Raw genomic sequence first — 14,639 nt, 5'->3', positions numbered from 1 at the left:
GACGTCACCCCACACTCTCTCCCAACAAAACAGAACTCAACAACTCACCTTCTCGCACGATTCCTTTACTTGCGACGCTCGTAAATCTCCCGCGCAGGGAAGGGCAGGGGGGTGCGGTTGTAGCGGTGGAACGGTACGGAATCGTAGCCGACGTAGCCGTCGTCCGCCTTGCCCTGGATCTTCGTCGTGTTACCGGGGTACATCCGCAGCAGCCCCCACATGTGCCGCACAAAGAGGTGCTGCATGTGGTACTCCTGGTACTGGATGCGGCGGTACCACGTCGTCAGCTGCGCCCCGCGAGAGCGCTTGTAGCCGGTGGCGTCGCCGAAGCGCGGCGGGGGCCGGCACATATGAAAACGATGGAGGTCCTTCTGAATCACCGCAGTGCGGCGCAGCGGCAGTTGATCGACGCCCATGGTAAAGTACATGACCTTGTGCTTCACCATGCGCTCCGGCTCGGCCCACCACTTCGGGCCGGTGCGGATGACCGATATCGGCGCCGTCGCCACCGACCGGGTGAGGAAGGTGTTGAAGGCGACAGAGGTCTGGCGCAGCATCTTGACACAAAAAACTGCTGGCCAGCGTTCGAGATTTGGCGAAGGGAGGGAAGGCGGGAAAGGAAAAGGAAAGAGATGTGGAGAAGTGAAAAGGAGTGAGTGAGAGAACATCAAACGGCGAACATATGAAACAGAAGACTCTTATTCTTTTCTTTTTGATAAGAGAAAAAATGCATCGTCCGACGGTGCAGCACAGAAAGAAGAGGAAAAAGAGAGGAACTAAAGTCTTCTCTGTTTGGTTGTCGCCGCAAGTGGAAGAGGATAAGGGCACGAGTAGAAGAATGAAATGAATGAACACGAAGAACTCCTCAAAAAGAAAAGAAAGAACCATTAAAACAAGCTTGCATACGTTGCATACACACATACACACTGCGATAGACAAACTAGTGAGGAGACGTGGCGTCGTCCTGCTCCGTCTCTTCGTCTTCATCGAAAGTGTCGCAACTCGCTTCCGAGTTGGGGTCCTTCTCCAGCCAGTACCCGCTGCTGCTCACCTCATTCTCGTCCCCGTTGTCTGGGCGGGTGACCAACTTCAAGGCTGCCTGCTCGCGCCGCTGCCGCTCCAGCTCGCGCTGAAAGCTTTCTCGCCACGCATCCTCCTCGATAAAAGCCGCGCGCGCGGCGTCGCTCTCCCCGGCGACGGCCACCACCGCGGCCGCTGCAGCAGCGGCAGGCGCCGCCATCGAAGTGCCCAGCAGACTCGTGAAGTCGTGCGCAGAGACGGGCCGGTGAACCGTGTCCGAGAATTCGGTGTCGCACCCGCGCCATCGTTTTGCTGCTGCACTCGCTGGCGCATCAACCGCGTCCACACCCGCGAGGGGCCTCCGCGCATTCTTTGCTGTGATTGTAAGCGCGTTCGCTGCGTCGGCGTCTTCGCCGAGAGCTGTGGACGCGTGACCTGCCGCGCCACCGCTCTTACCTTTGCCGAGCTCCGTGCCTTGCTGGAGTGGCCCAGCGGCTGCCTTGCGCAGTGCTCTGTCGGCTGCGGCGCTGCTGCTGCTGGGGGTGTCGGTGTTGAGGTAGACGCGAGACCACTCGTAGATGACGCCTTCCGCAGTGATAGCGACAAGGAAACGGCCGGTCGGCGACCACGCGATGCCGGTGCAGCGACCGCCGTAGGGCATCGGCAGCGTCGCCAGCACGTGCTTCTTGTTCATCCGCGTTGCCTCACTCCCTCCATTCCTCGTCGTGCCGCTTCCTGGACCGGGCGCAGTGGCGTCTGCCTTCGTTGTCGGCGTCGGCGTCGTTGGCGCTGCTGCTTCTGCAGCCGCCTCGATGCGCAGAAGCGGGAGTACGCGCACGAAGCCCTCCTCGCACGGCGCAGCAACGACGACGAGGCGGCGGTTGTCGGGCGAGGCCACCGCACCGACGCCGACATGTCGCATGCGACTGGGTCCTGTCGTCTTGAGAAGCGGATAGAGTCGGTAGCTGACGGTGGGTTTGGCAACACTGCTGTGGTGGTGACCACCACCTGCGTTGCTACTGTTGCTGTGTGGCGGAGTCCCGCGCTGCAGCTGCAGCAGCAGACCCAGCGCGTACACCGTGTCGCACGGTGCGGTGACCAAGATGAGCAGCGGACACACCACATCCAACGCATCACCGCGGAGCTGCTTCAGCAACTCCTTCTCCGTCATAGCGGCGGGGTCGAAGCTGCTAGCACCCGCAGAAGCCGTAGACGACTTTGGTAAGGCGAGTGACGAGTCTGCGCGACGCGCCGCCGTCGTCGTGGCGGACGACGACGGAGCTCCACCGTGGCTCCCGTTATTACCACCCCCACCGCCCCACAACGCGGAGAAGGTGTCAGACAGCCGCGACGGCAGCCCAGCGAGGACGTGCGGGAAGCTGCTACTAGTAGTGCCACTGCTGCTCACCCCACCGCTGTTCGTGCGCGTAGCGGTGGCACTGTCGCCGCCGCCGTGCTTCAACATGGATAAGCTCCTTGTGTGTGTGTCGCGGCGACTGCGAATGGCCGCGGCGTTGCCGGCCGTCGCAGCGGCTTCTTCCACCTCCGCCTTTCGTGCGTCGAGCTCGGCGCGACACGCACGGTTCTGCACGGCAGCAGCGTGCAACACCTGTGCGGTGGCCTCCGGTGGCTGGTGCAGACGTCCCCCGGCACGAGCCGTGGCCTCACCTGCCCTTTCGTCATTCGCCTCGGCTGCCGCAGCAACCCGTGCCGCCTTGGACGGCGAGCCGCAGGGGCGGAAGAGACTGTGGAGCTGCGCGGCGTAGAGAACGCTCACGCTGATCGCGGCAACGCCACCGGCGTGCGCCGGCAACACACACGCCGCCACCCGCCGCAGCTCTGGCAGTTGGTAGAGCGGGGTGACGAAGATGGCGCCGCTGCCAGCGGACGATCCGTCGTCGCGTCCGCTGTTGGAATGGGGGTTGAGGGGATCCGTCACGTACGATCGACTGTGCGAGTGCCGCGCCGCACCGCCACTGCCGCCGCTCGTGGAAGATGTGGACGTCGCTCGCAGAGTGGGCCATATGACCAGGTCCCCTGCACGATACGTCCACAGCGCCACCGTGCCATCTCCGTCACCCGAGAGAAAGAATGGCGACGCGATTAAATCGACGGCAAGGGCGGTGATCGCGCCGCCTCCCCCGTTTCCTTTACTTGGCTTGCTACCGCTTTTCAATAAGTTTTTGGATCTCATTGTCCCTCCTCCGCTGCTAACGCTGCCGCTGGCGGTTAACTGTGTAAGCCCCGTGCCCGCCACGTTCGTAACCGGCAGCCCCGTGGAACTGTTGTAGAGGTGCAGCTCGCTGCTGTCTACATAGCTGACAAGCAAATAATTGTTGTTCTGCGGCATAAAGCGCACGAGATGCGGCGCGCGCTGCACCGCGGAGGCGTTTGCCCATACGGCGCTGATGCGGCGCAGCTTTGCGCACGTGCTAGCCTTCCACACAATGACGCAGCCGTCCAGGCCGGTGGTCGCGTAAAGGGTGCCGTCATCGTTGAAGGCGATGGAGAGGATAGCGGCTGTGTGGCCTGACAGCGGGACTGGCTGCGACGACAACGCAGAAGCGGCGGCAGCCGCACCATCCGGCAGGACTCCGCCTAGACCGTTGGGGACGGCGTTGGAGGCGCCACCGGTGGCCGTCGCCGTGTTGCTGGCAGAGAAGGCATGTGTCGCGCTGCGTGCACCAACACCAACACCGTCCGTCGCTGCGTTCACTCCTGCCGGTGCGTGCGGGGGCCACAGGCTGCCCAGCGGCGTCGCCCGCACCGCCTCCTGCCCTCCACCCGCCGGCACCCGCCACAGAAAGCCGGAAGACGTCCCCACAAGGTACGCGTCGCCAGCGTGGTAGAAGTGAACGCAGGTGGCCGCCACTGGCGACGACGACGGCTCGCGCTGCGGCAGCATCTGCCCCTCCACGTGCCGAAGATCCACGACGCGAGCCTCTGGTGCAAAGAGGTAGGACACGTAAGGCGCCACCCGCCCTTTGTCAATCGCATCCATCTCCGTGAGAATGCTCAGTTGCGTTTGCGTGTTGGGCGACGCCACCGAGTTGCCGAGATGGCGATGGTGGTGCGGGCTGCGCGGCGAAGCGCGCCGTTGTCGCATGCCTTCGTCGGGTGAGGGATGCTGATTCGCGTTTACTGTGTCTGCCTCCGTCAGCTGAGCCTCTGCGGGGGACACTAAAGGGTCGTCGGAGGGTGCGTCGGCTGCTGCGGCTGCAGCGGGAAGCGTGAGATCGGCATTGGTGCTGGACGCGCCGGCCGACCACTCTGATGAAAAGGGGGTCGCCGAGCGACTCTCCGTACCATCGGAGGAGGTGGACGGGGCGCCGTGGAAGAGGTTGCGCGTCTCGCTGTCGCCGTAGCAGCGCAGCAGCGACGGCAGCGGCACGTGTGGGTGGTAGGCACCGTCGGGTCCCGGCGCGGTCATCGGGCAGACTGTCACGTCGAGGGAGGGCATCGAACTGGATGCGTAGGAGTCGGAAGCCGTCCAGCTGCTGCCGGCGCACGAGCACGAACACGAGCACGAACACGACGACGCCCTCGAATGCAATCGTTGCGGAGGGGTAGGGAGGTGCCCGGTAAAGGACGGAGACGTTGAGAAAAATGCCTGGATACCGCCACCATCAGCAGTAGCACGAACAGTAGCAGAAGAGTCTAAGGCATCGGGTGCCTTCGAGTGCTGCGACGGCCCGACTATCCTCTGCGGTCGATCGTCCTCCATCGCAGAGCTGCTGATGTCGCCCGTGCCTCCACCGCCGAACGTGCGAGCCAGAAAAGAAATAGGGCTGTTGCGGAAGAGTTGGTGCGATGGCGACAGCGCAGAGGTCGGCGTACTGCGTGTCCGCGCGACGGGCGAGCGCAACGAATCCGGTTTTGCTGCACTGCTCATAGCGATCGGCTTGGAAGAGGACTGCGAGTGCCGACAGTGACCGGAGTGATGGTGGTGACGATGGAGGTGTGGCTGGCTGACCTTTGGCGGTGACGCCCCCGCCCGCAACGACAGGAGAGAGTGGTAGGGTCGATCTCGGTGCTCATGCGGGGCGCGATACCACTCCGCATCAGCGGCAACGTTGTCAGGTCGTGGCGACAGCGGAGTAGTGGACAGGGCACGAAGGGAGGGGTGCAGGTTCGCGTCGGCACTGCCGTGAGGAGCAGAGAAACGCATGGGTGATGGAGACAGCGAGCCGTCGTGTCGGTGACAACGATGATGGCCACTGTGGCGGTGGCGGCGGTCTGCGTGAGGCGAAGCAAATTGCTTCGTGCTTGTGTGCGGTGAGCCAGACGGTGAGGGGATGAGTGTCGTAGCACCTGCTGACCCTAACGCTGCTGATACTGCTGTGTTGCTTACGTTGGGATTGGAAAGATGAGTGAGAAGAGGGGAGACAACGTTGTGTGTGGTGGCCGTCATCGCTTCCTCGTGTGGAGGTGCGATGTGTTCAGAGAAGAGGGAGGGAGCACCAGCGGTGGCTGCCGACAGCAGACGTGCCGCCATCACGCCGAATGGTTGAGAAAGGGTGTTGCGCATTACATCAGCGGCGGACATCGGAGCTTCTCGTGCTGCCGCTGCGATGGTTTGCCGAGCGGCGCGACGACGTTGCCGCAGCGCATCCCGCGCCTTTTTCTCCTTTGCCCGCTGTGTGAGAGGGGCCAGCGGCCATTCCATCGTAATAGCTCGTGGTGCTTCTGGCGGAGCATCAGCTGCTGGTATTGGAGAGTGCGTTGTGGTCTTTTCAGCAGCTGCATTTGATCTGGCGACATTATCGTGATGTTGAGATCTGCGGCACGCCTCTACCCGTTGGAGTGCCACTTGCAAGCGGAGTTCCGCGTGTTTCGCGGTTTTACGCACATCCTGTGGTGAGGATGAGGATAGCATCGTCGCTGATGAAATTTGAAAGAGAAAAGGCCAATACTGGTGCTGTTGATGAAGAGCAAGCAACAGCGTAATTAGAAGTTGCTGTGTGTTTAGGGGGTCCAGCTGGACCAGAAAAAGGGAACGACACCCTTCTGGGTGGTACAGAAGGGGGTGTCGGTAAGCAAAACTGCAGAGAGAGGTGTATTTGCCTCCTTCTTAATGAAGTAGTGACAACGAAAGAAAGCGTACGTTGGTGCTTATGCTTCTGTGCTCTGCGTGAACGCAACGCAGTGACCGCCACAGGAGACAGATCGTTGGAAGCGTTTCATGCGTAGGAAAGAGAGAAAAAAATGAGATGTGGTACAACAAAGAAAGGATGATGTCGACAAGAGGAAAGCGGAGTTTTCATAATAATTATTCACAAGTCTTTTTCCTTCTGCGCGAGGTGAGAGACATATCTCTTCTTTCTTGGTTTTTCTCCTCAGCACCATATTGACAAAAACAAAAAATACCTCAAATGAGGCTATTTAGGAAATTTACGCAGGGAATGCTCACTGCGATGCTGAAAAGGGAGACGAAAGGATGAGGAAAACCACAGCGTGATTGCACTTAAACCCAAGGCTGCTCGAGCTCACGTTTCAAACAGTTTGGCAGTGCGCATGTGCAGGTTACAGCAATACACGATAACGAAGAGAGAGTGAAATGGCGTTGCACCTCTTTTGTCATGCTTTTTCTTTTCTGGCAGTAGGGCCAACCCGACGACAAGGATATTTAGTTTAAGAGGTGGATACAACAGAGACATAAATATATACGTGTGAAAAAACAAAAAGAAACGACAGAACAGCGAGCTCTGCCGTGCCGCAAGGAAGCATCAAAAGGAAGAAGAAGAAAAAAGGTTTGAAGAATGTTGTTTTCCTAGTGCGTTTACTGCTTCAAAAGTAGAAGCTTATACTTCATACATTGCTTTCTAAAAAAGGAAAAGACAAAATAAATATAGCGAAAAGGCAATAAAAGCAGAATTACGCAATTCGCATGAACATTTTTCCCCTTCATTTTCAGTATAAGCGTTGTCATACTTGAATGGAACAAGTACAAACCTCGAACTAAAAAAGAAAGGAGAAGATCAACACCACCCTAAAACGCTGAACGTCAAAAACGAAGAAGAAAAGAAAAACACACACACGAGGTAATGAATGAGCACACGCTCGAATATCATTACCTTCCGCTTTCTCTTGCCCTCTGCTTGAAACGCCTCCACAGCGATGGGAACGAAGAGACCGAGCGGATACGGCAAAAAAAGAAAGTCTAAGAAAGCACGCACTTACACCCCCAAAACGAAACAAATGAAAAACAAAAACAGAAAGCACTTGCCTTTTCACCAGCATTTAAAGAAACTAAATCAAGGGAAAACAAAAAAAAATGTTATGCCACGCTTCATACACATGAAGACGGGTACGGGGGAGAAAAACAAAGTAGTTTGGAACACCAAATCAGCCGCATCTCGTTAGCGCTTTTCACGCCTTTCAAGTTACACTTTGAAATTCAGAAAAACAGAAAGACGCGAAAAACTGTTTTCAGAGAGAGAAACCAGATAGCAAAAACATACAAGAAAAAGACTCCTGCCGGCTTTTCGTTATGAGGTCACCGAATAAAAGATACTCTACGGCTCTACGCTTTGCAGAATTTGATCTCAACTGGCTAAAAACAGAAACAAAGAGTAGTTATGTAGAATGTATTACTCTGCTGAGTAGGGGGGGGGGGAGGGGGATATAACCATCAGCAGAGCGCAACTGTAGGTCAGAGTTTGGTCCGACACTTCAGTTGCTCCCTCTAACAAATTTAACAGTTCTTTTCTTTTTTTAAGGTACGATTACGTTTTATACAGCAACAACAGTCCACGAAACGTAAAGTGGGGGGCTACACAACCGCTCGCTTCTTCGTCTCGAAAAACCACGAATCTTAAAAAAGCTGACGTAAAAACGTAACCGGACTCGGAAACTCTTTAAATTGAAAAAAAAACCTTCATCAGGATTGTGAAAAGAAAGAATGACCTGCGTTGTGTGAAAAAAAGGTAGCAAAAGAACGGCACAAACGAGCTTGAAAACAAGCTCCATTAAGCTGGAAAAAAAAAAGAAAACAAAAGCGAGAAAAGAAAGCCGCGTTGGTCTACAAAGACATCGCTCCAGGTAATCGAGGGCCAATCAGCCATACATATGAAAAAAAAAAGAACGCAGTCTATTTTTTTCACCATTAAGTATTGAAGAAGAAAAAAAAAACCCTGTGTTACCACTCTTCTTGTTGCTGAAAGGGAAGGGAGTAGAAAACCAAAACACCTTGCACCGTCACAGGAGTCGACATCGTGTCACGAAACGTTTCAGTGTGCTTCGCCGTAGAAGCGAGTGCGCACAAGAGCGCCTTGGTGCGTGACGACTCAAAAAAGAAAAAAAAAAGAAGTGAGAACACCGCCCAAAAGCACGAAAAGAACGCTCTCGATTCGAACAGCAAGACAAAGAAATGGAGGAAAAAAATACGAATGCAAAAGAACGCTCATCACCGTACTGCAAGAGAATTTTTATTTTCATAGTTCTCGTTTTCTTCTTCTGGGAAAATGGTGCTCTGTGGTGAACCGTTGGCTTGGCACAACGTCAAGACCAAAGGCAAGGTGAAAGAAGACGCCCCAGAAAGGAAAAACAAAAAGAAAAGTTTTTTTCCTAAATATCAGCTTAAAACACGCTCACGAAGCACAAGGAGTGAGGGAGGGATATACGGCTTTCTTGAAAGCTTGTTGAGACTCAAAGGCCACAGAAAGTCAAAAGAAAGACACCCCTCCTGGTGAATTAGAAAAAGAGTAGTCCCTATTTAACAAAGAAAGAAAAACCTGTGACTTCGTCGTCTGCACTTTGCCTTCGCTGTAGAACCTCAACTCGCGCACCAAAGCTATTTACATTTCTTTAAAAAAACGTTCTTTTACACACTTGGCTTCTTTTATATATTTTTTGCATTCCTTCTTATGCGATCGACACCAGACGTTGCGCACCCGAGATATACTCCTGTTCGTGACCGCGCAGCAGGCGCCTTGCCGTAGCATCGAGTTCAAAGACATGTGGGTCCGCCGCACCGATGGCACGCAGGCAGTCCGCGAGAAAGAAGAGGTACTCGCGGTTCGGGCCGCTGATGCCGGTGCGACTCAAGATTTCCCGTGCCATCACCTCCATCGGGGCATCGCCTACGTAGTCGTCATTCTCCTTTGTGGCAATGTAAACAAGGTACATCACGCTCCGGCGCGGCTGCACCGCCGGGGCGTTTGGATGCGTAAAGATGTCGAGTTGTTCCTCCGCCTCTCCGGCCGCGAAATCAGTGGAGTTCGCGCGGGCGTACACATCGGCGGCCTCCGACTTAAAGGCCTTCGCAGACGGAGCCGACGTTGTGGGGGTGGTGAGGTTGCCGGTGGTGGGGTGGGCGTTGTACAGGGGCAGCTGCACGCGATCGTAGCCGCCCTCGCGGACGTCCAAAGCGGTGAAGATCCGGTTCAGCTTTTCGGGGTCCGCAGGGAGCTGGTAGGCCTTGCCGTAGACGCGGGCCTCCTTGTCGTCCTCGGTGGGCAGCAGCGTCACGACACGGCCGGGTGCTCCGGGCTGACCACGGTGCACCTTCGTGCCTTGGTAGAAAACCCGCTTGTACCCTTTGATGTACGACTCGTACTCCGCCTCGTACTCGAACTCCTGCTTCCACAGGATGGAGCCGTAGCCAAACACAACGAAGGTCGTGTCCTCAAAGGAGGGCAGACCGAAGCGCTCGTGGTAGCGGGCGGTCGTTCGAATGGAAGGGACGGCCACGGGCGCGCTCACGTTATGGACCACGCGCTCGCGCCGCTCGGCAGTGCAGGCCGCCATGTAGTTGTCACCGGTCATGATGAAAACAGTGTCAAAGCGGTGGTGGTAGAAACGCCGAAGAGCGCGACGCGGGACGTAGCGAAGAGGTTGCGAAGACGTGATAGGCGGTCAGCGAAGGTGACGCAAAGGTCAAGCACTAAAGAAAAAAGAAGACGTGTCAGAGTTTAAGAAAAGAAAAGAAAGGTAAACAAGAAAGAAGATTAAACTAGCGGCTGTATTTTTGGGTCTTCATTTAAAGTGTTTGGTGGATGTAGATGATCCCCAAGTTGACGATGATATAATACATGCATTAGAAAAGAAGGGGAGGGGAAAGAAGCTTCGAAAGTTGTCGAGAATCACCAGATTTGATATGATGCACGCAGCACCTTTAAGGAATTATTTGCGGCTTCGCACTGACATCAGTCTTTAAAAAAAAAGATGCTTCGAATTTCGCATCACTACCTTGGATGGTTTCTGAGGATACGTGAGTGCGTTCTTCTCTTCTCCTGTGACAGTTTGTTCTGTCTGCTAATTAATACAATAAAGCCTTAATCAGGAACAGAACGTAATACGACGTTATGTTGCTCTGCAACACTGCAGAAACGAAAACATGAAAAAGTGTCGAATTTTAAATATATGTGGACCTCTTCTTTACTAGACGCTGACCTTGAAGCTGGTTTCACAAGGCGCTCCAAGGCGTTTCCGCAGAAAGGAAACCGTCAGTAGGAATCACATGCATTCCCCCTCCCCCACCCCCTCCTCTCCCTCATGGAGGAGGCAATGATAGGAAGAAAGAAAAGCAAAGAGAACCACGTAACTTGAATAATTGTGTTCAACCCTCCTACAATTACCATCCGTCAAATAGGAAGGGAGCGAAATGAGCAAGGGGATAGACAAGGAAACTGAAGGAGGAGACCAGGAGCAATAAAAGAAAAAAAAAAGGGCGGTCGCTGACAAATGCACACAGGCGATTGACGTACATTGCTTGCTAGTGCATCCAGTCCGCTCAGCTGGAACGCTTCGCAGTGTTCGGCCGTTTAGCAGGTGCGCTAGTCTTATCTCCAACACATCCGCCCAAGCGGAGGAAGAAGAATAAGGGAAAAAAAAAGTAGCTCTTGCGCCTAGTTCGTCTCTTCTTCGGCGAGAAGCCGCCTCGCAGCGGCCTCGAGCTCAAACACATGCGGATCATCCACTTTCATCGCACGGAGGCTGTCGGCAAGAAAAAAGAGGTACTCGCGATTGGGTCCACTCGGCCCGGTGCAGCCCAGAATGTGCCGCGCCATCGCGTCCGTCGTGTCAGGGCCGAGGTAGTCCTTGTTCTCCGCCGTGCCGTTGTAGCACAAGCACACCACGCCTTTGCCCTGCGTGTCGACGCCGCGCTCGCGCAGGCTCAGCTCGTGCTCCGCGCCGGGCGTCGTCGGATGCGCATCGTAGAGAGTAACGAGAAGCCGCTCGTAGCCGCCCTGCTCACGCGTGTCGAGGGCATTAAAAATGCTGCGGAGTTTTGCCGGGTCTGTTGGCAGCTGGTAGGCCTTGCCGTAGACGCGGGCCTCCTTGTCGTCCTCGGTGGGCAGCAGCGTCACAACACGGCCGGGCCTCTCAGGGGTGCCGCGGTGGTCCTTTGAGCCTTGGTAGAAAACCCGCTTGTACCCTTTGATGTAGGTGTCGTACTCCGCCTCGTACTCGAACTCCTGCTTCCACAGGATGGAGCCGTAGCCCCACACGAGAAAGATGTTGTCGTCGAAGGATGGGAGGTTGAACTCCTCATGGTAGTGAGTGCGTGCCGCGGAGGGTGAAGCTACCATTCTAGTTTGTTTGCTTTTCGTTAATTGATTGAACGAATGAATGCACGCGCGAGTGAAGAATGGCGCTTCAAACACAATCGATTTCCCTGATGTGACGGTGTGGAGAGGAACACAGCAGAAAGATGAAGGGGAAGAATTACCCCAGCTGTGAATGCGTCTGCTCGCACGCCAAGCAAAACAAAGACAGCTGTTTTCACCAAAAAGGATTAGGCGAATAAGCGGGGGGCACGCCAGTTTTACAGCTGAGAGGCTGAAGTTCGCGTAAAATAAGTGGAGAACGTGGAATCGATGGTAAGCGGAGTAATGCACACACGAGACTCTATGAATGCGTAGTGGTGCTCGTAGAAAAAAAAAAAACCAATAAACAATAAGTGAACAGAAGAAAAAAAGCGTGCAGACACTCCTTTCAACATAAGACGGCCAGTGTTAACGGCGATATCGCAGGATGAGCAAAAACATTTAATTTATACATGTATCGCGAAGAAGTTATAGAATGGAAAGGAGCTGGAAGTTTGAGCATAACTGCATGAGAAAACAAAAGCAAAATTCAGGCCAATACATCTGAGGGAAACTACACCCAACCACACGCCAACCATCCGGATGCGTACGCGAAAACGAACTCAACTGCCTCGTGCTATACACGAGAAGCAGAAAACGCATGTCGTTTCTTCTCGAATAAAAAGAGGACAAAGAAGCAACACTCAAAAGAAAGGAGAAAAGGAAATGCCACAATGAGTAGCTACTGAGGAAGCAAGCGGATGATGACATGCTCTCATGGAACCACTAAACGTTTGTCGACGGCACCGCCACCACATTCCCGGTTGCCTGATCTATGCGGAAACTCGGCCGCGGACGCGGCGGCAGCGGCGGTGTGGAGTGTCCACCGCGGGTGTCGCCGCTTCCACTGCCATCCAACGCGAACCGCACGCGCGAAGCCGCGCGCTTCCGCGGTGGAGTGTGCAATGAAGGAGTCGCCTTGGAGTCCGAGGATTGACGACGCCAGTTGGTCAGCGACGACGACGACGAACCCGGTTGCTGTGGCTGCTCTTCTGTTGTCGCGCTCGACGAGCTGTGCTCATGCCCTGCATTGAACCCGCTCCACGCGGACAGCATGTGACGAAAGGAGGAGCGGCCACCGCTGGAGGACTTCGCAGTCCCGCCTGCGTGACGCAACGTCGGCTCGCTCGCGCTGCGGCGCACGCGCCGGCCAGCTGCTGCCCCACGCGCGGCATCCTCGGTAGAGTTGGATTCCGTGCTGCCTAGCAGTGCCTTTTCCGGGGACGCGGTGTTGGCGAGGCCATCACGAGACGACGCCATAGCTTGGGCGGACAAACCGCTGCGACTGCCTTCCCGTTCTGTCGTCGCGGTTTTTGTACTGGGGATGCCAGTGCCGCTGCGGTTCCCCGTTTGCAGAGTTGTGTGCGGGACTTCTGGCGACACATTCGTTGTCTGGTCGGGGGATTGGGTGCTGAAGCCGTGCTCGACCAACGCTGCGGCGAACTGATTAAGATGATCTTCCTCGCCTTTCGAGTTGACGGCGAAGCGGTGGAGGAGATGAAGCGGTGGTAAGTCAGGAAGAAACGCGTTCGACGGCTTCGGCCGTGGCGGCATCAGCGATGGGTCGCTCACCGCGCGACGACGGGATGCCGCATCGAGAGGTGCGTTGAACGCGGCGGTGCGGTCCGTCTTCGCTTTGCCATTGTTCTCACGCAGTGCGTTGCCATCTGTGGAATGAGGGCAGTACAGACTGGCGCGTCCTGCGGCCGCCTTCGAACCGGCTGGACGGGGAAACACCGCGGTACTGTCGAGGTCCTCCTCCCCGTTGCCCACAACACAACTAGACGATACCGATAGAAAGGTAGGGAGTGCACTTGGCCGCTGCCCGCTGGCCGCGTTATTCTGGCCGCCCTGCTCCACACCGCCACGGCCTTCTATTTCTGCTTTGGTGCCGTTGCTTGGCGGGAGAGACTGCGCGTTGGGCCTTGTCAAAGTCTCGTGCGACGCGCGCTGCTGCCACTGCGCAAACGACGGTGTACGTGCGAGGGTGGTGACGGGGAACGTCTCGCTGCCCTCGTTCTTGCTGTCGTCGTTCGCACCGGCATCACCACGACCACCACTGCGGCCGCGTTTGCGTTGTTGCGCGTGCTGCTGTTGCTGCCGCGTCGCGTCCGACAGCGCCACGGCCGCGCGAGACGCCCGTTCAAACTGCACGTGGCGCCACCGGCGCCGGTGGTACGGCACGTACAACGTTTTGTCCGTCACAAAGCCGAGGACGTACACTGCGGAGAGGAAGTACAAACAACAGCACACGACGTCCAGCACGACAACGGTGCCGTAGCCAGCCACGTGCCACGCCCGCACAGAGTGTGCGAAGACGCCGGCATTGATTTCCGCACGCGCCGCCGCCGTCCACCGGGGGATCAACACATTTTTGTACACCATCGTGAAGGCGGTGAAGAACGCCCGCAGCAACCAGAGAGGGAAAAAGAAGGAGCAAAGCGACACGATGCGGCCCGACATGCCAGCAGTGACGAGCGTGGTGGAGAGGAGTGAGCCGAACGTTAGGAGCACCTCAAACACAATCATCGCCTCTTGTACCCCCATCAACGCGTACAGCAATGTCAGGCCGTGCCGCTGGCGAGAGAGTAGCGTCCGTAAGCTGAGCAGGGCCACATCGACCAAAGCGAAGGCAATAAAAAGCAGCACCACAATGTGAAATGAAATGGCCATTGCGTACTCTCTCAAAAATCTATGTATCTGTTCGTGCTACAGTGCAGCCGAGTCACCTTCCACCGTTTGAAAGGATAACTAAAAAGTCGGTATCGAGGGGGGAAGAGGAATGCGGATGAAAGCAGTTTAAGATGTATCTATTCTAAAAGGGGGGTAAAACACACACACACACTTTGGTCTATCGATGCGGCTGAGAAAGCACAACAACAGAAAAGTTTATGTAGTGGAGCGTGTAAAGGTTCCTCTTCCGTGTCCAAAAAAAGCTATAGAAATGTATTTTATGGTGCTTCACAGATCGACGAGAAGAGATTCGCTTTCCTTTTCCAAACCTGTAACCGCTATTGAAACCATCACTCC

At 55.7% G+C, this 14,639-nt stretch overlaps 5 protein-coding genes across 7 annotated transcripts; all 5 read right to left on the bottom strand.

Annotated features, from left to right (window-relative positions):
* Positions 1-65: 65 nt before the first annotated feature.
* On the bottom strand, positions 66-576 carry ABB37_00122 (putative mitochondrial hypothetical protein; the record flags this gene model as incomplete). 2 transcript variants are annotated; one of them, XM_015796198.1, is made up of 1 exon in its annotated part: positions 66-576. In XM_015796198.1, the coding sequence occupies exon 1, from the start codon at positions 555-557 to the stop codon at positions 66-68; it is 492 nt and encodes a 163-aa protein (XP_015664206.1). In that variant the 5' UTR covers positions 558-576. The 2 variants fall into 2 exon arrangements, with proteins under 2 accessions (XP_015664206.1, XP_015664207.1); XM_015796199.1 differs by having other exon boundaries at positions 66-573.
* Positions 577-940: 364 nt separating this feature from the next.
* On the bottom strand, positions 941-6,149 carry ABB37_00121 (hypothetical protein; the record flags this gene model as incomplete). Its single annotated transcript, XM_015796197.1, has 1 exon — positions 941-6,149. Exon 1 carries the CDS (start codon positions 5,894-5,896, stop codon positions 941-943), a length of 4,956 nt encoding a protein of 1,651 aa, XP_015664205.1. The 5' UTR covers positions 5,897-6,149.
* Positions 6,150-8,883: 2,734 nt separating this feature from the next.
* Positions 8,884-9,996, bottom strand: ABB37_00120 (hypothetical protein; the record flags this gene model as incomplete). 2 transcript variants are annotated; one of them, XM_015796195.1, is made up of 1 exon in its annotated part: positions 8,884-9,996. In XM_015796195.1, the coding sequence occupies exon 1, from the start codon at positions 9,784-9,786 to the stop codon at positions 8,884-8,886; it is 903 nt and encodes a 300-aa protein (XP_015664203.1). In that variant the 5' UTR covers positions 9,787-9,996. The 2 variants fall into 2 exon arrangements, with proteins under 2 accessions (XP_015664203.1, XP_015664204.1); XM_015796196.1 differs by having other exon boundaries at positions 8,884-9,982.
* An 872-nt stretch (positions 9,997-10,868) lies between these two features.
* Positions 10,869-11,552, bottom strand: ABB37_00119 (hypothetical protein; the record flags this gene model as incomplete). Its single annotated transcript, XM_015796194.1, has 1 exon — positions 10,869-11,552. The coding sequence occupies one exon, from the start codon at positions 11,550-11,552 to the stop codon at positions 10,869-10,871; it is 684 nt and encodes a 227-aa protein (XP_015664202.1).
* Positions 11,553-12,335: 783 nt separating this feature from the next.
* ABB37_00118 (hypothetical protein) lies at positions 12,336-14,282 on the bottom strand (the record flags this gene model as incomplete). Its single annotated transcript, XM_015796193.1, has 1 exon — positions 12,336-14,282. The coding sequence occupies one exon, from the start codon at positions 14,280-14,282 to the stop codon at positions 12,336-12,338; it is 1,947 nt and encodes a 648-aa protein (XP_015664201.1).
* Positions 14,283-14,639: the final 357 nt, after the last annotated feature.

The sequence above is a fragment of the Leptomonas pyrrhocoris genome, assembly GCF_001293395.1.
Source record: "Leptomonas pyrrhocoris isolate H10 chromosome Unknown, whole genome shotgun sequence".
NCBI lineage: Eukaryota > Euglenozoa > Kinetoplastea > Trypanosomatida > Trypanosomatidae > Leptomonas > Leptomonas pyrrhocoris.
Note: the sequence above shows the minus strand (reverse complement) of the source record. Positions and strands in the feature narration are given on the sequence as shown.